Raw genomic sequence first — 24,381 nt, forward strand, 5'->3', positions numbered from 1 at the left:
CCCTATATTCGTAGCAATAGATTTTTTTTTTTGGCAAACAAACAGGGAAATTCATAGGAATAAATATTTACAAGGTAGAAAAATAACAGCTCAAAGTTGTTTTTATAAACTGATCAGAGAGGAAGTGGATGTAGAACTAAACAATACCTAGACATGGAGTAATATTTACTCTCTCGATCTCATAAAAAGTGCCACTCAAATATTTTTAACTTTGATCAAATATATATAAGAAAATATTAATAGTCATAGTGTATAACTAGTATTATTAGATGAATCAGTGGATATATTTTTACAACAAATTTATTTAGAGGTACCTTATCATTTTTTATAAATTTCGTTAAACTAAACAAGTTTCTATATCTGTTTTGGAAGGGAGGGATCCAGGCAGCGAATCCAACCCGGGACGTCCAAAATCGGATGGCCGAGAAGGGAAAAAAAAGGAAAAAAGAAGAAGCATGGTACTAACCAGGCACTCAGGCAGCTGACTTGGCGAGCTGGAGCTGGTTGCCCCGCATCCCCCCGCAGCAGAGGCCACAGCCATCATTTAAAAACTGCCCGTCCGCCCGGTTCCCCCGCCGCGTTTTTTAACCCCTCTCCCCTCGTCGTTTCCCTCCGCGCCCACCGCTACCACCAGTCCACCACCACCACCAGCAGCACCGGGGGGCGGCGGCCAGATCGGCCGGCGAGAAAACGGAAAAAAAAGAGAAAGAAACCAGCCACGAGGGCGGAGGACTAAACAAGTCGCGCGGAGGGCGACGCCAGTTGCGCAATTCTTTTCGCTGCGCACATGGCCCCTCCCCGCCTCCGCCCCCGCGGGCGCGATTCCTTGCACCACCAGCTGCCCCTCCCCTCCGCCCCCCCGCGCAAATTTTATACTATTCTCGTCACATGGCCGCTGCGCCCCCCCGCCCCCCGCTCGCGGCCATTAGATCCTCCTCTGCAAACTCCACCCTCTTCCTCCGACCCTCGCCTCTGCTCCTGCTCCCCGTCGCATTGACCTTCCTGCTCCTCTGCTCGCCTACAGCTCCGCTCCACGCCGCTCCGTCCGTCGAGGCCGTGACGACTCGCCGCGGGACGGCGTCTCTCCGAGCTGCGCCTTGTTCTTCCAGGTGGGCTATCCTTGCTTGCGTGTCGCGAGGTTTTAGTAGTGATCGGGAGTGCCAGCAGGCCGGCCAGGCATTTTGTCGGATGGGTGGCGGGCGTAGTGCTATCCAGTCCAGCTGTTCCGTTTTGGCTGTTTTTCTTTCTTTCTTTCTTTCTTTCTTTCTTTCTTTCGTGCGTACCATCCTTGTTCGGGCGTCTCGCGGTGAAAGATTTGATCTCGAGCGCTCCAGGATCACTTGAAGTTTTTTTTTTCGGCATTTCATCGAATGGGCAGTGCGCCTCTAGCGCGACAGAGCAGGGATCCTACTGGGATCAGGAGTCTCTGACTTTGCGGTTGCGCGTCCCGTTGCTTTCCTGGTTTCCGTTAAGCTTGAGTGTTTGACTTTATGAGCTGTATGTATGCCGCGTAGTTGATCCGTAACGACTCTGGTGTGATCTCCTGGAGGGTTCAGTTTAGTTGGTTAAGGTAGTTTTTCTCAGGTTTGCATCTCTGTGTTCAGTTTTGTTCAGTTTTCAGTCGCGTTTGATTTTGTCCACAGCTGGAGCACCCCAGAATCTTAGATTCGGTTGTGCACTTCTTTTTACTGATTCTTTCCTTGATCCAAAGATGATCTCCAGTATGCCTCGAGGTAATGGAAGGTTCCATCTTTATGGCTTGGAATTCTGTTAAAAGCTGAACTTCGTGTCAGCTTTTGGTACGGCACTGTGTGTTTTCTTGAGCAACAGTCAGCCTTTCAGTTGAGATGTTCCATATATGTCAACTTTCTATTAGTCATAGTCTGCTCCCCAGTCAGCCTTTCAGTTCCTGTAATCATTTGATTTGCATTGGAAAATTTCTCAATCTCTTTATCTATTATCATGTATATATCCTTTCATTTGACTCCTTCATGAGGATACCATCCTTTTGTTTAATTTGGTACTGAGCCGCAAATGGGATGTATATGCAGATAAGGAGCAGCTTCTGATTCTCGCTCTCTCATTGGTTATTCAGTGGAACTGTTATGCTACCGGTTATATCATTTTCAGAGAACAAGGAGCATAGAAGTTTCAGTCATGGATTAATGTTATCAGCTATAGTCAGCAACATCATCTGTTGGGTTCAACAGTCAACTGATGTGTGAGTAAAATTTCAACGTGAACAGAAAACCGTGCTGATTATCGAGAAAGATGGGGGACAACTACGTAGCTGAACCTGAGGACGAGGTTCCACAATCAATGTGGCCTGAGAATATAGGAGACAAACATCAGAGGCAGTTCAGAATGGAAAACTTTAGGAAGGACCAAGATGCTTTCAAGGATGTGAAGTTTGATGAAAAGCCTGTTCATGTGGATTACCAGCGGCTTATTGAAATGGCAAATTCTGAGAAAGGTATTTCTCAGATGCAATACTTTATGAAGCACTGGGAATATAAGAGAGCCAATGCTGCTCGGCTTCTGGAGGAAGAGCTCGGTCTTCTCTGCCAACAAAGGAAAGAGATTGAGCAAAATAAGCAACAAATCTTGGAAGAACAACGTTTTCAGGATGAGAGTTATTATGCTGTAAAGCGGCATGTACCGATACTGGATGAAGTTTATGAAGATGAATGGAAGCGACCTAGCAAAAAGAATGACGATCTTTCTCGTAGTAGAGAGACTAAAATAGATGCAGATTATGACAGTGTTTCCTACTGGAAAGAGCGGGCAACTAAGTTAGAGGAAAAACTTGAGGAAAGCATCCAAAGGGAGCGTTCTTTAGTTGAGAAATTGGAGGAAAATATAAAGAACCTGCAGTCACACACACCAGCTGAGGAATTCTCTGGAATGCTAAAACGCGCTGATTACTTCTTGCATTTGGTTCTACAAAGTGCTCCTATTGTTATTGCTCATCAGGTACGTTCTGAGATGCTTTTTCAAATAGGGCATGACATAGAACATTGGACACGAACTTTTATAACAGGGTATAGATAACCCATATATTGTTCTTTTCAGGATGCTGATTTACGGTACCGTTTCATATTTAACCACTATCCAACACTTGCTGATGAGGTAATCTTGACACCTTTACATTGTGTGTTGCTGTATGATTAGAGTATGCAATGGCTCTGAACATTGGCAATAAACAAGCACTACATGAGAATTTGATGTTCTAGTACTTTCAATAAGTTGCAACTTTGCCTGAAGCATATCATTTTTATCAGGATGTTATTGGTAAGACAGACTATGAGATATTGTCAGGTGAGGGTATAGAAGAGATGAATAGTGTCAAGCGAGAAGTTATGGCCACGGGAATAGCAACTAAAAGAGAATTTGCGTTTAATACACCAATGTTTGGGGCAAAGACATTTGTGACATACATTGAGCCAGTTTTCAGCAAAGGTGGGGAAACGATTGGCGTGAATTATGTTGCAATGGACATAACAGATCAGGTACCTTTATGAATTTGAATTCTCTTATGATTTACCTTTGATTCCCTTTGCTTCTGGATGTTGAAAATTCTGATATTATCATTGCGGGGGTTCTATTCTATATCGGTACAAGCTGTATGATTCTTTGTTTCTCTTTGTTTTAGTGTGCACTAGTACACTTATCTTCCTTGGTAAATATGGTACTGCAATGCTTGTGAGTCTCCCAATGGATGGATAATATTGTACCTAGAACTGCATGCTAAAATTTCACTACCACCAAAAAGGGGACATGCTATTTCCTAAATGTTCATGATGTAGTATATTTTTATTGGCTGGTAACTAGCACAAGCGACCAATAGTAAGCTTTTAGTTGCTATACTGCATGGATATATTAACAGTTTTGATTTTTAACATTGATGCCTTGAGATGATTGTACAAACTATTTTCTGAGGGTATTTTTCTCATGTTATCTCCTGGATGGAAAACTGTTTGAACACACTGAATGGTGTTCTGCATTTCATTTCATGCTTTTGAACTGCAATTAATCTGCTTCTTTGCACATTAGGTCAAAAGAAGAGAGAAAATGGCAGACATAAGGGTGAGGGAAGCTGTCCAAAATGCCAAGGAAACCGAACTTAGCAAATCTCTTCACATAACAGGTCTGCATCTTGTTACAATACTCTTTTGATGCACTTATGCTAGATTGGTATTCAGGACACTTACTTTACCTTATTTCACATTTCAGAGGAAACAATGCGAGCAAAACAAATGCTAGCTACCATGTCCCATGAGATCAGATCTCCTCTTTCAGGTGTTCTTAGCATGGCTGAAATTCTTGCAACTACCAAACTGGATAAAGAACAACATCAGTTGCTTGAAGTTATGTTATCCTCTGGAGATCTTGTATTGCAGCTGATCAATGACATCCTTGATCTTTCCAAAGTGGAGTCAGGTATGTTATGCATTGCAAATAAGTAAATAATGATTTCATAGGATAGGACTAAGATGTTCAATACTTGTTTCAAACTAGTTTGGTGCTGCTAATTATTTGATTAGTTATGTTATTTCATGCCCTAAGTTGAATTGTTTGTTTATGCCTTCATCTTTCAGGGGCCATGAAACTAGAATCTACGACATTTAGACCAAGGGAAGTAGTTAAACATGTACTCCAAACTGCCGCGGCTTCTCTAAAGAAGGAATTGACCCTTGAAGGGTGCATAGGTGATGATGTTCCAGTGGAGGTAAAGAGAATTACCTATCCTTGGCATGCTTCTTGTCTATACTCTTGAGGTTTTCTAATTTCACGTATCTACAGATTGCCTTTAGTTGGAAAATGATGTACCTGTTTACAAATTCAAGTATTTTTTTAGGAGATACCGTTGGGAATATAGGTATCCAGATGCAAAATGACACATTCACTCATCATTTGTTTTCTAATGTATTGGTGTAGGTTATTGGTGATGTGCTAAGGATTCGGCAAATTCTGACCAACTTGATCAGGTATGGACTTCATACATTATGAAGGCATACAGTTGGGTACTCAACTTAAAAGGGTTGATGAAACTCATTTACCTGTATACAATGGAAATATGTGTACTGTAGTCTGACATTATTCGGTATTTTAAATCAATGCAGCAATGCAGTCAAGTTTACACATGAAGGGAAAGTTGGAATAATTCTTCAGGTCGTGCATGACAAGCAACCAGGATGCAAAATAGAGGGCGGGAAAATTCATAAGCGAGCATATTCTGGGACAGCAATTACTGCTGTAGAAACTGCTGTTGTCTCTCCAAGAAATTGTGATAAAGATAATTTGCATTGCTCGAAACATGAAGATGCTTTTCAGAATGGTGTTCCAACATGTGAAAATTTCAAGGAGGATATTGAGGGAGAGGAAGTCGTTTGGCTTCGCTGTGATGTATATGACACTGGAATAGGAATACCAGGTTTTCACTGACAATTTTTTTATTATCTTTGGCATAATCATCTTCTCCATATATCACTTGATGGATAAACTTTATATAATGCTTGCTACATGTTTGGCTTTGTTTCTGATTATTTCAACATCTGGCCACCTGCAGAGAAGTCCTTACCATTGCTGTTCAAGAGGTATATGCAAGCTAGCACCGATCATGCGAGGAAGTATGGTGGGACAGGGCTTGGCCTTGCAATCTGCAAGCAGTTGGTATGAACTTCAGTTCCCATGCATTGATGCAGTTAAAGGACGCAATATTGTATAATGCTGGTCGTTTTATTTTTTTATGTGAATAATTATGCATACATGGAACTCAGATAAATGATGTACATAAGCATACATGGAACACAGATAACTAGAAATACAACAGTAACACCTGTAACTTTAGTTGTAGGTTGTAACTTAAATCAGCCCCATGGTAACTGATAAAAGTGTGTGTGTTTTTATAATGATTTAGGTGGAGTTGATGGGTGGTACACTGACTGTGGTCAGCAAAGAGAATGAAGGATCAACATTTACATTTGTGCTGCCTTGTAAAATCCCTGTAAAAGAGGAGCATAGTGATGATCCTGATGAAGTGCACAGTTCTCAGAATGATTCTGCAAACAGCGATATAGAAGGTTCTTTCTTTTTTAAGCCACAAATGCGAGCTTCTCTTCTGTCTCCTGGAGTTTCAATAATGAACAACACAAAGTTATTTGGTGCCAAGCTTATGTGCTATGATCCGCCGGACAAATTGTTCTCAAATGGTTTCTCATCAACGGAACCTAATTTTACAAATACCTCTACTGCTCACCAACCTAATGGTGATACTGTTAGGAGCACAGCTGAAGAAGAACATGATAATGCAATGGTCCTTGAACTGAATAGTCAAGCTGAACGGGTTTCCAGTTCCCGAGGAGACTTGGTATCTGTTTCAGGTGCTGCTCCATGCAAAGTTCTTGAAGAACAGTCATTCCACAAGAAATCAAAGTGTTCTCCAACCAGCAACAAAGCAAAGATCCTCCTAGTTGAAGATAACAAGGTCAACATAATAGTGGCAAAATCAATGCTGGAGCAGCTGGGCCATGCAATAGATATCGTAAATAATGGGATGCAAGCAATCCGTGCAGTACAGCAGCACCAATATGATCTTATTCTGATGGTACGGCTAGAACTGTTTTCAATGATGAAAGTATAAGTGTTACATGCTTATTAGTTATTATTACTTCTGTTTATTTATGTTTACTTCATCAACTCATCCTTTTGTATTGTCACTTAGTTCCCAATTGTCTCACCTCAACATCTTATAAGATGCAGAAGTAATACCCTGAGGATGCAAATCCCGCATCAAATTTGTGACCAAATGGCTGATTTCATGCAGAGTGTGCCAAAGAAAACAAAGAAAAACTTTGTAATCCTATTCCAAATTATAAGGCGTTTTGGATTTTCTAGATATATAGCTTTTGCTATGCACTTAGATATACACTATATCTAGATACATATAAAAACAATGTATCCAAAAAAGCGAAAACATCTTATAATTTGGAACGGAGGGAATAATTTTTTAAATTATTAATGATACACATTGATGAGTTTAACTATAGGCAAGGGTTATATTAATGATTGATTGGCTTGGCACACCCTGTATAATTGTTTAAGACACCTGTTCAGATTTCTTCTAAGGTTCATGGATTATCCTTGCTGTTCCCAATGGTTGCTTTCCCATCATACCAGTGAACCAGTAGTCCAGTACAAGTGTTGGCTTGTAGTCCTTGATTACCTTGACAAAAACAATGTTAAATCATTACAGCACCTCGTGGTGTGATATCAATATTGGTATTCCAGGATAGATTCACAAACCAAGTCAAAATGTTTATAATATATTACAAACATTTTGCTTCCACTCCTCTAATTAAAATGCTATTGGTTTCTACTTTACAGGATGTTCACATGCCAGAAATGGATGGCCTACAAGCCACTAAACATATCCGTTCTTTTGAGAATACCGGCTGTTGGGACGTTTCTGTAAAGCCTGAAGACAATCAGATGATAACTGACTCAACTATTTCATCAGATTCTGCACATGCAAAAAAGCAAGGGCAGAGGGTTCCTATAATTGCGGTATGTTTACAGTTACACTAAATTCTTAACTCATATCAACTAAGATCTCTTTGTCAGCTTTACTTGCATGCTACTTCATATATTTTTCAGTCGAGTAAAATGCATTGGTGGTCCTTAAACTTGTTCCGTGGTGTCATTTAGGTACCTATACTCTTAAAATGCTCATCTAGGTCCCTCAACTCTAATTGTGTCACTTGAGGTCTAGATCACCCTTATCAGGAAGTAATTACATATTTGACATTCTGGTCGTTGTCATCTTGTACTCCAGTATACTCCATATAGGGTGTCATGGTTGCATGCCATGCAGAAAAGTTTTTGTTAATTAGTGTGATGGCGAATGGACCTCTAGCTGAGTTGATTAGGTGGCTCTAGTAACACTCCTCAGGTCCACACCGTGGGAGCGAATTTCAGGCTGGGGTTAAAAAAAATCCCCTGTCTGTCCCACACTAAAAAATCTCTGATGTATTTCGCTCCTTGGTATTTTCTTGATCAAATGTAAATAGAATCCTCATGTCAGATGAAATTGTATTCTTCCAACCCTAGGTTATTTTTTGACATTTTATAACCATGTAAAATCTCCTTATGCATTGCAGATGACAGCAAATTCATTCGCAGAGAGTTCCGAGGAATGCCTTGCTGCAGGCATGGATTCCTACATATCTAAGCCTGTGAACTTTCAGAATATAAAAGAATGCCTGCAGCGGTATTTAATGTCTCAATGACTAACCAACTGTTGTAAAGTAGAAAGGTAATCTGTAGATTAGGAAAGTTTTGTGAAATCACCTATCAGTCCGTTTCTTGTAAATCAATCCGTAATAAATATAGCGAATCCTGTCTTGTCGACCATTCTACCTTTACTACTGGGAGACAGAGACAGAGCTCTATTTTGGAGAGCATCCTGAATCTGACCTAACCCCACCAGTAAGATCAAGAGCTGACTCTAAACTTTAGGATCCTCATTTGTTTACGAGACATATTCCTGTATATAATTGTTATGGAGGTTCTTATCCTTTAGCAGTCAGTATTCTATCTGTATCATAATTGATGAGCAACATGGGTTTTATGATGATGTGATGGAGAAGCAAAGGTGTGATACAATTATAATTGTATATCTATTGCTGCAACATTTATGGATCAAACCTGCCATCTTTTCGATACAAATTATTCTAATAATCTATGCTCAAAAATATAGAAGTTTGATATTTTCTATTGTATAGAAACACTAGTGGTTATTATCCTCCTCATCTCTTAGTATCTTCTTCTAACTTCTAAGTGTATACTGTTGTTGTACTATATGGTATCTTCTTCTAACTGTTAGGCAAATCCAGTGATAAATTGTTCATGCTCTGCTAGCTAAGCTGTGAACAATAGTTTTAAAGCCAGCTACAATGTTTCTGGGCACAGAATTTCACCACCATTAGAAATTCTTTACATTTTCATTCTAAAAAGTTATACTGCCACATTCTCCGCATAATGCTATATATGCACACAAAAAAGATACAGTTGGCATTCACTGATGTGCTGACTACAGAAGTATATTTGCAGCTATCATGACTGCACCATCTTTAGAGATTTCTGTGTAATTAAAAATTTAAGAGATTCAAGCATCTCATATAAGATATTCCCGCAGTAAATTCTAAGTTGGTCAGTGAATGAAGCAATTGGGAAAAAATAACAAGGAGAACTGGAAAGGCTTATATTGAGGCTCCACAACAAGAATAATAAATGCTAGATGATTTCTCCAAGATCATTATGTTGGATTAAAGCAGCCATTACCCAAATAAACACTCTGCTTTTCTGAATGGGACATGCACTGAGCCCTGTGTTATTTATTCTCTTTCCTATTGGTGACAGTAGATTTGCATCAAATCTTGTTCTCTTCATGGGCAAGCCTGAAGCGAAGTTCCATAATCATCCTTTTTTTTATGGCAGATGATCCTACAGGCTACAGCTGCAGATCGAATAAAGATTTTGTTCTGGTTTCAGCATTGTTTATTCCTGCTCTGGCAGTGCTGGTGTCACTAGCAGCAGTGTTGAAAGGAGCACACAGAAAGGGACGTCCCAATTGCATGCATAAAGCTCTGCTCTTTTCTCTTCATGCCTGGGGAAAGTTGTTTATCCCAGCAGCGCTGAGCAGTTCAGCACAAGGGCTGCTAGGGTTGGGGCTGATGTATCATGGAACAGGCTTGTGGTAGCTTTCATGCATTGCCCTTGTTCCTGCAACCAGGTTCGTTGGCTTGACCATGATGCAGCCAGTCACAAGAAAGAGCTGCATATCAGCAGTTCTTTCTGCCAGTGATGACTTTGCATTGTGCCAATCTTCAGTTACCAAAGGGGGTTCAGGATGATGGCATATGCGTGTTTTATAATGGATGGATGGATCTCTTTCTCATTCACTGGCTCTGGCTGAATAAGCAGGCCTTCTGCAACATGTGCTGCAACTGCAAAGCGAGATAATCCATTCCCTTTCCCAGCATATCTGAAGTCTGCTTATTCTGTAGATATTTCTGTTATTTTACCCCCAGAAAATATCAATGACCGATCAAGAGCTGGAACTCTGAATCAGTGTGTCCTGTGCTGCCAGATTATGGGACTGTTGATGCTGGTATCTTCTGAAGCATCAGATTCAGATGCTCGCCATCATCGTCAGGAATTCACCAAGGGCAGCCGACGAATCCCTCAGGTTCCTCCTCTGCCCTGACGTTGGGTTGCTCTCACTACCTGAGCACAGTGACCAGTGGGGGAGAGGAGGATTCCTACACTGCACAAGCACAAATCCAAGCAGATCGAGCAGCACAGAATCTGAAGCCCACAGGTGGACTGGAGGCTGCTGCTGGGTAGCTTGTAAACTGTGGGCATATATGGACAGTTTTGCCCATTTGATCCCCTGGTATCGACCAATGCGGCGTCGACACGTCACTGTGGAAGGATGACTGACGCTTAAGAGGTTCATGTATGTGAATGCAGATTCAGCTCGCTGAGAAAAAGTGGAAATATGCCGTTGGATCATTGGATGGTGACACTACTGCAGGATTCCCTTACCGTTTAGCTTGCCTTCATGTAGTAGGATTCTGGTGTTGTTAATCCGCATCAACTGGCTCTCGTCAGGTTGTGTTATTGCGGCTGCTTACTGCAGCACAACTTGTAGCCCCTGGTGCTGTGTGTCGACACGCGCTAGTAATCCGTGGAGAGTGATGTATCAATGGCACTTATCTCGGATGTCAGCAGGCTACTGCGTGTGCTGTGGACATACTGATGCAATCAAAGAGTGCACCTCCAACTTCAAATTGATGTCTGACATGTGAGGATGTTCATTTACAATAACTCTTTGGTGGAAGGTTAGGAGGTGGTTCATGGTGCCACAAGAAGGTTGTGGGCTCGTGGCCGAGCAACACGACGAAGTTTGGTTCCTTGCCCAGGCAATGCAAGGTTGTCTCGTCAGACAATACTATCCATTTTAAGTGTCTGACAGTAAAGATCGCTATCTGGCCGATAGGCATCGGTTGTCATAAAAAAAAAACCATGCTGATTTGGCAAGACTAATAAATTTATGCATTTTATATATTGTTATTACTACAATATGTAGGAAAAGGCCTCCAAAGGAGCCTACCTAAGGCCTTATTTAATTCGCGAAAATTTTTGGCTTCAGCTATGATAGTATTTTTATTTGCATTTGACAATTATTGTTCAATCATGGATTGACTAGACTCAAAAGATTCGTCTCACAAATTACAGTTAAATTATACAATTAGTTATTTTTTATTTATATATAATGTTTCATGCATGCGTTTAAAGATTTGATGTGATGAAAAATCTTAAAACTTTTTAAAAACTAAACCAGGCCTAATTCTGAATTAAAAAGAGATTCAACGAAATATGAATGACTGATTGATGACACACATATAACTTATATTAATATATATATATTCGAAGCATTGGGTTCACCTGTCACTTCAGTGCCCAACAATCAGCATGCATACAGCATCTATCTAATATATAATCATTTGAACCGAGACGAAAACTACGGTTAAAGGTGGAGAAACGGCAGTGGTCTAGTAGCTAGCAAGACGTGCGAAAATGGACAAATGCTCTGGATCCAGTAGTAGTAGTAGTCGTCGTCTCCAACAAATTGAAGGAAGGCTAGCCTCCTGATAAGTGTTATCATACGTACGGCTGAATGCATTATTGGCAAGTATGAAACGACCTGCTACGTGCTAGAAATGCTGGCAGTGACGCCTTGGACGTGGAAGTAAGCGTGTGTACGAGCATTTTAACTTTTTAACTCCTTATTTTTATAAAAATATTTATCAATAAGTGGTATATATATATATATATATTTATAAACATATTTTTATATGGCTTTTTACATTTCTAAACTCGACAACTTAGGCTGTTCGGCTACAAGTGGCTGTTCGGCTGCCTGAAGAGTGAAGACGATGTGATCTCATCACCATGCCGTTATTCTGTTACGCAGTGCTGTGTGGCCTAGGTGACGCCGCGCCGTAACGGCGTGCCCACGGTTCGGTAGCCTACGTACGTAGTAGGAGTAGAGCGCCTTTTGCCCTTGTCGCACTCGCACAGCAGCGGTCCCCTGACGGCCGGGAGTTTGCTTGCGTCAGGACCGGAACAGAGGCTGACACTGGGCCCGGCCGGCCTTCTTGTACCCGTGGCCAGCGCAGCCCAGCGGCACGCTTTAACGTGACGACATTGCCGTGTCGCGGCCAGCAAACCGTCAGGCGGTTGTGCTGCGCGCGTTTCTGAAACTTTCACCTCGCAACCACCTTCGAGAGCAGATAATGCAACGTGGTCTTTAGGGTACGGGCACGAATGGTGCAGCTGCTTCTCGTGAAAATAAGCTGAAACTAAAAGTTGAATGGTAAAACTTTTTTTTACAACTTTTTTTTTTTTGGCTGTAAACAACACTCATTTGTATCAAACGGTAGAAATTGGGTTAGACCAACTTATTCTGACCGTGCTTCTACTTTATTTGTATAGCTTCTCTAACAAGCGCTTCTTCTGACGGCTCTACTAAACAAGGCCTTACACATGTGAGTTTGCGAGGCTTCTTTGAAAGATAGATTGATCCTTGGTGAACCACTAATAAATCTTTAAACTATTATCTTTTTTTTAGAATTTCTCATGATTGATATAATAGTTTTTTATGAAACACATAGCAGTACATAAATGTTTTTGTAACGACATTCTATAAAATATCTTCATGCCAAATATATATATAGTTATATTATTATTGTAAAAATGAATATTACCCCCCTCCCCCTATGTTATACTTCATGCTCATTTTGTAAGACCTAAGTGACACTTATTTGTTTTTGACCACTTTTTTTCAGAAAAATATAGTAAGACCTATGAGTTCAAATAAATACATCATGAAAACATGTTTCATGAAGAAATTAAGGAAACTAATTTGATTGGTGGATTTTTCTATAAATTTAGTCAAAATTAAAGAAGTTCCAACAAAGCCAAAGTGAAATACAACTTGAAATGGAGGGTATATATATGTATATTAACTTGCCTCGGACGAATGTAGGCACATGAGACCATCCATAGGAAATATTCAAATAATGAAATAAGCACATACAATTGGAAAGGGATAGGATCCAGGACCAGTAATTTATGTCACAGTGTGGAGTGTGGACATACCAACATCTCAGGGATCTAGAGCAACAGGTGTACTCCTATATATTTCCAGAGAAATCTTCTCACCTATAAGCAACATAGGAACCAACTTTTTCCAATCCATATAGCCCATCATTGGACACATTAATAAAGACCAAACATTTCTATTCATGAAAAAAAATGAAAATAGTATTTTGGCAGCATCCATTGGTCATCTGGGTATGACCGACTTTATGAGACACCCTCATCTGAAGACGTGCCTGCTACATGATTGTTGTGTGGTCGGATTCCATCTCAGGCACAAATATTGATTGATATACCATCTATCCACACATCCACATCGAATATTGAAACAAAGGTAGCTAAGTTCTACCTACATGTAATTCTCCTAGCTAGACCCTATTTTTTACATTGCAAAGCGTGCCAACTTGGTTCACAGTTTATATATCGGTTAAAAGGAACTATTGGCAATTGATTACAAATATGAAATATTCCTAAACGGACCGGATTCCCTAATAATAACACAAATAAAGAGAGTATTCAGGGTGAGAAAATTAATATATATTGTGAGAGACGTTCAGAATTCTTTAGTTCTCCATATATATAAATCTGTTTATTATTTGGATTTTTGGAATGTCACATGAATTTGAACTGAAAAAATACTTTAGTAATGTACCAAAATTGCATATATGAAGTTGCACAGAGTACAACATAAACCTAAATCCTTACACCTAGTTAGCCCTTTACAGATTTTCTTAAATAATACTCGTAGCAACCATTAGTGGTAAGTTGGAAATTAAAAGGAAATAATGTCAATGATTCTCCCTCTAGGTCTTCTCTAAATCAAACTTTTAAACTTTTATATAAATACCTTACAGTTTATTAGATTTATTTATATATATTGATTTTCATTTAGTATAATAATAATATAATTTTATAGATATTTATTATTGTCAAAATTTTAAAATGTTGGCTTAGAATATATTTTGTAATAAGGGAAAGTATATGTCACTCCATACGTACGTCGAGAGATGTCAAATCAGATTGATATTTTGGTGTTGGAAGTCAAGTCAGCGATGATTTTAACACCAATCCGAACCGAATGTGACATGAGCGCCCCATAATACATCTACCGTTGCCCAGACAATACCACACAACCACCCAATTAGAGGTCGCAACATGTGAGCCAAAGCACATAAAAAGCAGCAGCTTTCAGGCCCAGGTGGAGCCGCTTGTAGTTGTAGGTGAACACGTACTTCAGCAAAAAAAAAAAGCCATGATCACTAAATTAATAAAGCTCATGTGCATTACTCAGAAACTATGAGCTACCAATGGGATGCCTTAACAGTGGAATCAATCACCATGCCAAAGTGAGATGCCACTTGATCGAGAAAAGGCCTCTCTCTCTCCTATAACTATAAAACTAAAAGGCCTCTCTCTCTCCTATAACTATAAAACTAAAAGGCCTCTCTCTCTTACAACTACATAACTTTTTTAAAATTACACGGTACGACACTCATAACGCACGCACTCATTTATATGAACATACGTATAAAAATTCTACCTATATGAGCACCTCTGAAGTACTGAGGCAACAGATCCCGACTCACGAGATTCACGAAGTCACCAGAGGCGCCTCACTGTCAACGGGAACGTCGTCTACCACTGAAAGTATAACGACGTTAAATCCTAAGATAAATTTAGAAAAATACGAGCATCCGTGCTAAGTCAAAAATTTGAACCCGAGTGGGTAGATTCCACCACAAAAAACCCAACCAGCTGAACCTAACACTAAATAAATGGCTAACTAAATTATTTGTTCATTTGAATTGCCAATGAGTACATAAATTTATTTTAGTCATGTCAACATTACTAATTACTACCATTCATGTTTATATTTATATCTTTTATTTAGTTTACACTATTTATTTTTAGAATCGATCAAAATCAATTATGTAGGTGGTTGTTTTAATCACATCTACTCGAGCGCCTCCAAAAATGAAGCATATGTGTGACGGCTGCACAAACTAGCTCACAAAAATGGTTTTTAGAGGATGGTTGACATTACATATTGGCCCTATAAATAGATACTTATGGATAGATGGTAACATGGTCTGTCCATAAATATCGATTTTGGGGGTGGTTGATAACATGATCTGTCCTTATAAATCATTTTTTTTCAGAAATTTCAGTTGCTAGTGAAAAAAAATAAACCTCATCGAGTCATAAGTGACAAGCTACACGGTTTTTCGCAAGTCACAAGTCATGTGATTTTTTATGTATACATTCATAGAAATAGATTTTCTTGTGCAATGTATCTCTACAACCATTGACATAAGTTCCATAGTAGAGTTAGCTTCCACAAGTGATATGTGTTGGCGCATATAAAGCCATTATTTCTGAAGAGAACATTAGCATCAGTTGGTTATAACCAAATTAAATTAGAACAAAGTACATGGAAACAATCCAAGATGACCGAAGACAAAGTAATTTTTCTGAAAGATATGATCAATCTGTCCATCACATGCACTCCAAAACCTAGTTGTACTAGACATATGTGTAGCTTTTTATCCGCGGCATCAACGATGCGCTACAAAACATGCATTCGTGTTGCTTTTTCTTTGAGAGAGAATACACTGAGGCTGTTTGTAAAATCGAGACATTATACCCATGTCTTTGGATACAATACAAACCCTAGGCTGGGCGGGTCCCCCATTTTCCCATGTGGATAAGCTCACACCAAGCAACAACACAACCAAGCACTATGTGTCTAGTTTATATGTTTGTATGTTCATACATATCCTCCTGAAGAAAATGCAAAAAGATCTCTTCTGTTGCATCACTATTAGATGAGCATAACACTAAGTTAGCGAAAAGAATAATCCCAAACAAAAAGTTGCGACAAAAAGGTTAATGAGGGAATATATGGTTTTTTATTGAAATAAAGTTTGTTTAGAGGAATACTACTACTGCAAGTAGAGTGTGGGATATGTGATTCGAAAGTATATATATAGAGAGAGTGCGATCATTCTATTGGGCCCTGCTTCAAATTCTCCACTCATCAAATCTGTCACGCTAGCTCTTAGCTAAAGTTGGCAGACGTAATCCACATTGTTGTTGGTAAAGCTCCACTAAGTGATGGATTAAGCTAGTAGCTAATTAATTGATGCTTGAGGATAAGGACATGACCTTTATTACCTTGAAGTAATTAACAAACTTGTGCTATCATTAAGATGAATGTATAACTTTTGTAAATTGGACATCTCAAGGATGATGCTTACAACTTGTGCTATCTCAAAAGAAAATTACATATGTGCAATGGTTAGGTTTAAAATTTCACCATATATATGTATCCGAGCAGCTGATCTAGCTAGGTTATAATTAAACTCTACTCTCTTGTGCTACACATATGTAGTGGCAAAGCTAGAGCAAATTCACATCTGCAATGTTCCTCTTTGTTGGTACCACATCATATCTATGTCTATGCATTAATTTAGTTGCCAAAGTGTTGAAGCTAGGATGATGATGCTTTACATATGTCCTAAACCTTATCATTAACATAATTTCTTTTCTATCATTTTCAGTTTGGAGTCTGCCAATAATCAATGCACAACCTTTCAGGAAAATAATCAGTGCACAAGCAATCATTCTCGTACAGTTCTAGATGACCTCTTCCTCGGGCCACCATATAGTGTCCATCCACGGGAACAACAATCAATGCAATCAATGGACAGTTCGTACTACAAATTACTCAAGTGTAGTTCTTTCTCAAAAGCAAAAAAATGATCGTTTGCCTTTGCTTTTTATTTCAAATTTCAAAACCATGAATTGAAGAGCATGAGAGAAGTTATCCGTCCTGACTGATGAGGATCAGTATAACTGCGCAGAGTGGAACTTGCTCTTCAACACGTGGTGTAGAACCCAAACTAAACTATTTACATCCCATAAAAAACTTTTAAACGTATTATCATGCAATGGTGTTTACTTAATCCTGCCCAATTAACTAACCTACAAGTTAATCATTCCACGACTATGTAGGACAAGGAATCACTCATCTTATCTTATCTGCCTAAGCACCATGCATCATCATATATATAAGCCCAAAGTTGGCAACATAAAACCCTTTTCCCATTGGTCCTTTTTTCTTTGTTACCTTACCCTCTTGGCATCAACTTTTACAAACATTTTCACAAGCCTGTGTGTATTGTCCAGTTGTCCTATAAATATGTCCCCTTCCCTCTCACCATTTCCACACCACCTCCAAGAACAAAGCACTCCTTAGCTCTCTTTCGTCCCTCTCATTCATAACACACAGCAAGAAGAACACCAGCCCAGCCCGGCTGTGGGTGCAACCAAGACTGCAAGCAGTGAGCTAGCAGCTCTACCGCCGCCATGAGGCCAGGAGCAGAGTTCCCGACCATGAGCCACGGCGCGCCCATGGCGGCTGCAGGGGCGAAGGCGAACGCGACGGCGCCTCACTCCCAGTGGCAGTCGCCGGTGCCGTACCTGTTCGGCGGGCTGGCGGCGATGCTGGGGCTCATAGCCTTCGCGCTGCTCATCCTGGCCTGCTCCTACTGGAAGCTGTCGGGGTACCTCGACGCCGACCGCGACCGGCGGGCCGGGTCGTCCGGGGAAGGTGGCGGCGCCGACGGGGAGAAGGGGTCAGCGGCCGGCGCGGCCAGGCCGGCGGCGGGGTTTCAGGAGCACGTGGTTGTCATCATGGCCGGCGAGGAAAGGCCGACCTTCTTGGCCACACCGGCGGCCAGCCGAGCCGTCGTGGAGCTCGGAGCCGTGCCAGCCGCACCGGGCTCATCCGGCTCTGGCGAGGACGAGGAGAAGAAGGCGCACCACATGGACGACGGCGACTGTGAGCAGGGAGTGCCCCGGCTCGGAGCCGACGCCAGCGCAGACGCCGTGAGTCGGAGCAGTGAAAGCAGCAGCAGCAGCAGCAGCGCGACGGCGCTGGCTGAGTGATCGCTCGTTTTTTGCCTTCCCATTTCTCCTTTTGCTGCAGTGATGTGTTAGATTTAGCTGTAGTTGTAGATTCTTGACGTGATTGGTTGAGACTGGGGGGTGAAAATTAATGGAAAAAAGAAACTTGAATGCGAGTTTTCCTAAAACTTTGCTAGTTGCTGCAGTCTGCAATCTGTTTATGGAAAAAAGAAGATTGCAGCAACTTTCTGCTTCAAATTCAGAAACGACTATAATGGATCGATCATCGATAAACAGGCACAGCCAGTAAGCCACCAGCACTACAGTTCAGCAATGTTTGAATAGAACTAGAACACATTACTTTTCGTACAAGAAAATAGTTCAGGTCTTGTTTAGTTCACCCCGAAAACCAAAAAGTTTTCAAAATTCCCCGTCACATCGAATTTTTCGACATGAAGTATTAAATATAGATAAAAATAAAAACTAATTACACAGTTTACCTGTAAATCACGAGACGAATCTTTTAATCCTAGTTAGTCCATAATTGGACAATATTTGACACAAACAAACAAAAATACTACGGTAGCGAAATCCAAAATCTTTTCACATCTAAACAAGGCCTCAGTCTATCTGTTTGGTTCAGCTAGAGAAATGAGTTCGCAGAGGTTCTTCTGAAGGAAAACACGGAGGATACAGGTATAGCGAGACAGGCAGCAGAGTTCCTGATGTCCATGCCGGCCCTGCCTGACCCTGCTCCTAGCATCCTTCTTGACGAGGCCACCAAGATCCGGCTGCACACGTTATGGCTGAAAATACTGTTCATTGATTTGTTACGAGAAAAAAGCCTAAAATTGGGACCACGTACGACCCTGCATGATCCCATAGCCCATGCTGTAAGTGCCTTCACCCTCAAGCCCTCAAGGATGAAAATAGTGTTGCCTTCACCGGCTTGAACTCCTCTAGGTTTAGCATAGAGCTGAAGCAGGAAGAAACTATCTCAAATGGACCCTGAGCATAGCCATTACACCGTCGCATATGCTACACACATCAAAGTTTGGAAATTAATGGTAGAGAACACAATATATGACGTGAGTAACCTAGCTTTTTGAGATAAATTTCGTGTGCCATTAAGAAATTCTCACATCAGCTGCCTTGCACGTCATGAGTCCGTTTTCTTGTTCTCTTGCCGCAGGCTCCGCCAACTCTCTGCAGCCGGCGCTGCCACCCGGCGAAGCGTCACCACGCACCCGTCGAGCAGGGCATGCCATCTCTCTATTGCTGGTTTTGTGAATCTCAAGTACATCGGTTATATCTGAATCTGAATTTTTGGTACCTCAAGTTACTGGATAATGCTTTCTCGAGGGAAAACATGATGTATCAATTTCTATTACCTGAAATTCCTTATACCTGAACTACCCGATTCAAATTTCGGGTTATCCAAATGCCCATCCCTATATGCGAAGCTGTAATAACTATGCTTAGGGTCTAGCCTGTTTGGTAGAGCTCCATCTATTTATGATTCTTTACGAAAGCTGATTTTCTAATAGAAGTGATTATGTGGCTAAAAGTGATTCTCTTTAATTCTTTAAAATAAACTTTTAAAATCACAATGTAGAATCACTTCACAGAATAAAAAAGCTACTTTTTTCCAGTTCCGACAGAATTACTTTACGGAATCAACAAAGAATTACTACTCCTTAAAAAAACTGTTTGATAGAGCTCCTATTGAATTTAGTTGAGAATCAATTTTGAGAGCTTTGTCAAACAGGCCTAAGATAGTTTCTTTCGACTACGAGCTTATTCGCTTGTCTAAAAATCCATGGCTAAAAGTATTATTCGCTGATTTATTATAAAAATGGGACCACGTACGATGAGCTTAACGTGGAGCCGAATCTTGGTAGCCTCGTCAACACGGATGCTACTTTACTTAAGGCAGAGAAGGGTCAGGCATGGCCGACATGGCCATCAGAACTATGCTGCCTGTCTCACTATACCTGTATCTTCTGTGTTTTCCTTCTCAAGTCTGAACCTCTGTTACTGAATTCTCTGGCTGATCACTTGAACAAACAGATGGACTGAACTATTTTCTTGTACGGAAAATTAATGTGTTCTACTAGTTCTACTCAAGCATTGCCTGAACTGTAGTCCTGGTGGCTGTGCCTGTTTATCGACGACCGATCCATTATAGTCGTTTCAGAATTTGAAGCAGAAAGTTGCTGCGATCTTCTTTTTTCCATAAACAGATTGCAGATTTCAGCAACTAGCACAGTTTGCAAAAACTAGCATTCAAGTTTCTTTTTTTCCATTAATTTCACCCCCAGTCTCAACCAATCACGTCAAGAATCTACAGCTAGAGCTAAATCTAGCACACCACTCCAGCAAGAGGAGCAAATGGGACAGGGGAAAACGAGCGATCACTCAGCCAGCGCCGTCGCGCTGCTGCTGCTTGTGCTGCTTTCACTGCTCCGGCTCACAGCACCGGCGCCGGCGCCGGCGTCGGCGCCGAGCCGGGGTCCTTCCTGCTCACAGTCGCCGTCGTCCACGTGCGCCTTCTTCTCCTCGTCGTTGCCAGAGCCGGAGCGGCCCGGCGCGGCTGGCACGGCTCCGAGCTCCACGACGGCTCGGCTGGCCGCCGGTGTGGCCAGGAAGGTCGGCCTCTCCTCGCCGGCCATGATGACCACCACGTGCTCCTGGAACCCCACCGCCGGCCTGGCCGCGCCGGCCGCCGAACCCTTCTCCCCGTCGGCGGCGCCACTTTCCCCCGACGACCCGGCCCGCCGGTCGCGGTCGGCGTCGAGGTACCCCGACAGCTTCCAGTAGGAGCAGGCCAGGATGAGCAGCGCGAAGGTTATGAGCCCAAGAATCGCCGCCAGCCCGCCGAACAGGTACGGCACCGGCGACTGCCACGGGGAGTGAGGCGCCGTCGCGTTCGCGTTCGCCCCTGCAGCTGCCATGGGCGCGCCATGGCTCGTGGTCGGGAACTCTGCTCCTGGCCTCATGGCGGGCGGTAGAGCTGCTAGCTGCCTAGCTCACTTGCAGTCTTGCACCACCCACCTCGCGCCGGGATGGGCTGGTGTTCTTCTCTTGCTGTCTGTTATGAATGAGAGGGACGAGAGATCACACGAATGATTTGTTCTTGGAGGTGGTGCGGAAATGGTGAGAGGGAAGGGATGTATTTATACAGCCTGGAGTCCTGGACAATACACACAGGCTTGTGAAAATGCTTGTAAAGTTGATGCCAAGAGGGTAACACAAAAAAAAGGACCAATGGGGAAATGGTTTTATGTTGCCAACTTTGGGCTTATATATATGATGGTGTTTAGGCAGATAAGATAAGATGAGTGATTCCTTGATCTGTGTAGCCGCGGAATGATTAACTTGTAGGTTAGATAACTGGGCGGAATTAAGCAAACATCATTGCATGATGAAACGTTTACAAGTTCCTTATGGGATGTAAATAGTTTAGTTTGGGTTCTACACCACGTGTTGAAGTGACAAGTTCCACTCTGAAGCCTTTGCATATAGCACTATGAAACACACAAAGGTTGAGATATGACAAAGGCTGATCCTCATCAGGCGGGATAGCTTCTCTCATGCTCTGCAGTCCATAGTTTTGAAATAAAAGCAAAAGTAAACGATCATTTTTTGCTTTTGAAAAAGAACTACACTTAGTAATTTATACTTCCTCCGTCCCAAAAAAACTAGACATCAATTTCAGAACATTTTTTCTAAAGAAAAAAGGAGTCTTCTTAAATGAAAGCGCATAATGAAAGAGTTGCGCTCCTATGTGATATTGTAAAGTCTTCTTAAATGAAAGAGTTGTGCAGTTGTGCTCCTCCTTTTTCTTCAAAAAAAAGTCGTTTTGAAATTAGTATCCATTTTTTGCACAAGAAAAAAAATTAGAATAATGGCTTCTGTATGCGGTTGTTGTCTGAGTCTTGTACTCTTGTAAAGAAAACGGGTGTTGGAAGGACGAATGGACGATATAGATGATCCCTGAATAGTGAGACAAGCAGTTGAGCTGCTGATGGCCATGCTGGATCAGTCTCCAAAACAGATTGGCAGTTCCACGGACCGGTGAAATTTCTGTGAACTCGGCTAATCAAGGCCGTTCGTGTGATCTGAGCTGTTCAGCCTGTTAGTTAGCTTGAACTTATCTGCTGCATGTGTAAGCTATTCAATAGTATTTTTTTTTCTCAAAACAAAATCAGCAAATAGTTCAGTCATTCTGCCCGATCCGGCAATCCCGGAAACATATTCAGAAAGCAGCAGCCGTCAGATGTATAAGCGCATGCATTGCAGTCCAGCAGGGACATGCTCTGTTCATGCATCACCTTTCCTGCAATAAGCAGTTTGGCCTCCCTATGTTGTTGCAGATTACCATCTCAAGATGACAAAAGGCGCCCAAGATGGCATCGTCACCGATAACAGGCTAGGCAGGCAGGAGACAGTGTGTGCCCAGTTCAGCACTTCAGCTCGATGGCAGTCAGTTCGTGCTTATCTCCTGCAACTGCAACCCGGATCCGTCCAGCTCTCGGCTTTGCTACCTGGTGAGAATTGACAAATGGTCAGGAGAGAATCTGCCATTTGCCAATTGCCAGGTCGTGTGGTGCTGAAGTCTGAACTCTGAACTCTGAAGAACACAGCTGGGCCCGTGTTGGTCTCACGTAGTACTGTACGAAGAATCGGCGGCTCACTGTCACAGTGTCACTCTAGCCACTGGCACGGATTCGTCGATCCATTCTTCATAGTCTTAGTGCTCACTGTCACTATAGCCACTAGCACGGATTCTTCGATCCATTCTTCACAGTCGTAGTTGATCTTCTTGCAAGTATGCAAAGCCCTGCCTGACGGATAAACTCAGGCCTTGTTTAGTTCTTAAAAAATTTTGTAATTTTTTTTTAAAATTTTTATCACATCGAATCTTGCAGCACATGCATAAAAAATTAAATATAGATAAAAAATTAACTAATTACATAGTTTTATCAAATATAAAAAAATGCTACAAAGTTCATTTTTAAAAAAAAAAAAACTAAACAAGGCCTCGGGTCATGTCGATCCAGAATTCGAGATCCTCCCATTTGCCGCAGCCGGATTCGCACGTCAATTCCGGGAACGATCGACGACGTAGCAGCGGTCGGAGCCGACGAGAGGTCGCCTGTCGCTGTTGACTCCGCGGCCACGGATTCCGTCTCCGGCCGGCCACATTTCCCGCGGAATTCCCATGATGATCGATGCTGATTCCTGAGTAGTAGGAGACTCGGTGCGTGTGGCAGCTCCGGACTCCGGTCGTTTCGTCGTTCCTTTCGGTCAGTCCCCGTTTCCGCGGGGGGACTTGGGGGTTCGGATTCCCCGATTCCACCTGCCGTGGGACGCCTAGGAGTAGTAGTACGTATATCGTTGCTAGTGGAAGGGCACCTGAAGCACAAGGGAATTTAGTTAGGAGCTGGACGGCCTGATGGATCATATTCAGATGCCCTGCGCTGCGGCCATACCATATGTGCCGGAGCATATACTACCTTCCAAGTGCCAAGCCCTGGAGGATTTGATTCTCTGAAAAGTGAAAAGGGTGTTGCCTCCATAACCAGGTCGGATTGAAAATGGAAATGGATATTTAAATTATCCGACATCCATATCTGCTAAAACTTAAATACCGGTATCCATTTTTAATATGGATACTAAATAAATGTATTTGAATTCGTTCTTTAGTATTTTTCTCTATCCGATTCCAGATACATATTCGGCAAAAGTATGGAATATCCGACTTTTATCTATATCTGCAAAAGAACAAGGTATAATAAATCTATTTAAAATTTTTTGCTCCATGACCTAGGACTAGTTTTCTAATTTTAATATTACTGATAATGATGTACTGAAACTATTTAACAGTATATCTATAAATAACTTTAACTAATTTGATGTTAATGATACATAAAGATTAAATTAACTTTAGGATTTTTTTATAATTTATTCTAAACCTAATATATTTGTTTTTGTTATTATTTTTAATTTTTTAATTTATCTCTATTTACTTGAATAAGGACATCTTTATTTATTAAATAATTATTAATAAATATATTATTTTTCATGAGCTATCCTCGTTTATGTTATTATACCTACATACTTTAATCTCTAGTTGTGTAATAAACGTAATTACAAAAACATTGATAAAAGCAAAATGACTACTTGTTGCCTAGCATTCTTATTTTTTTACCTGACATATTTCACTATAATATTGAGTGTACC

General features: G+C 41.4%; 3 protein-coding genes across 4 annotated transcripts; 2 read left to right on the top strand and 1 right to left on the bottom strand.

Moving 5' to 3' along the window:
* On the top strand, positions 881 to 11,128 carry LOC8069360 (probable histidine kinase 1). 2 transcript variants are annotated; one of them, XM_021450484.1, is made up of 14 exons: positions 881 to 1,109; positions 2,052 to 2,973; positions 3,073 to 3,129; positions 3,282 to 3,509; positions 4,054 to 4,147; positions 4,234 to 4,440; positions 4,599 to 4,729; positions 4,939 to 4,988; positions 5,124 to 5,434; positions 5,570 to 5,673; positions 5,921 to 6,607; positions 7,387 to 7,566; positions 8,160 to 8,314; positions 9,499 to 11,128. In XM_021450484.1, exons 2-13 carry the CDS (start codon positions 2,272 to 2,274, stop codon positions 8,286 to 8,288), a joined length of 2,880 nt encoding a protein of 959 aa, XP_021306159.1. In that variant the 5' UTR covers positions 881 to 1,109; positions 2,052 to 2,271; the 3' UTR covers positions 8,289 to 8,314; positions 9,499 to 11,128. The 2 variants fall into 2 exon arrangements, 1 of the variants encoding a protein (XP_021306159.1); XR_002448884.1 differs by having other exon boundaries at positions 882 to 1,109; positions 8,160 to 8,653.
* Positions 17,434 to 18,397, top strand: LOC8058447 (protein GLUTAMINE DUMPER 5). The gene has a single exon (XM_002437344.2). It carries the CDS (start codon positions 17,596 to 17,598, stop codon positions 18,175 to 18,177), a length of 582 nt encoding a protein of 193 aa, XP_002437389.1. The 5' UTR covers positions 17,434 to 17,595; the 3' UTR covers positions 18,178 to 18,397.
* LOC8058448 (protein GLUTAMINE DUMPER 5) lies at positions 20,332 to 21,400 on the bottom strand. The gene has a single exon (XM_002438732.2). The coding sequence runs from the start codon at positions 21,132 to 21,134 to the stop codon at positions 20,550 to 20,552; it is 585 nt and encodes a 194-aa protein (XP_002438777.1). The 5' UTR covers positions 21,135 to 21,400; the 3' UTR covers positions 20,332 to 20,549.

This window comes from Sorghum bicolor, chromosome 10, assembly GCF_000003195.3.
Source record: "Sorghum bicolor cultivar BTx623 chromosome 10, Sorghum_bicolor_NCBIv3, whole genome shotgun sequence".
NCBI classification, from domain to species: Eukaryota; Viridiplantae; Streptophyta; class Magnoliopsida; order Poales; family Poaceae; genus Sorghum; species Sorghum bicolor.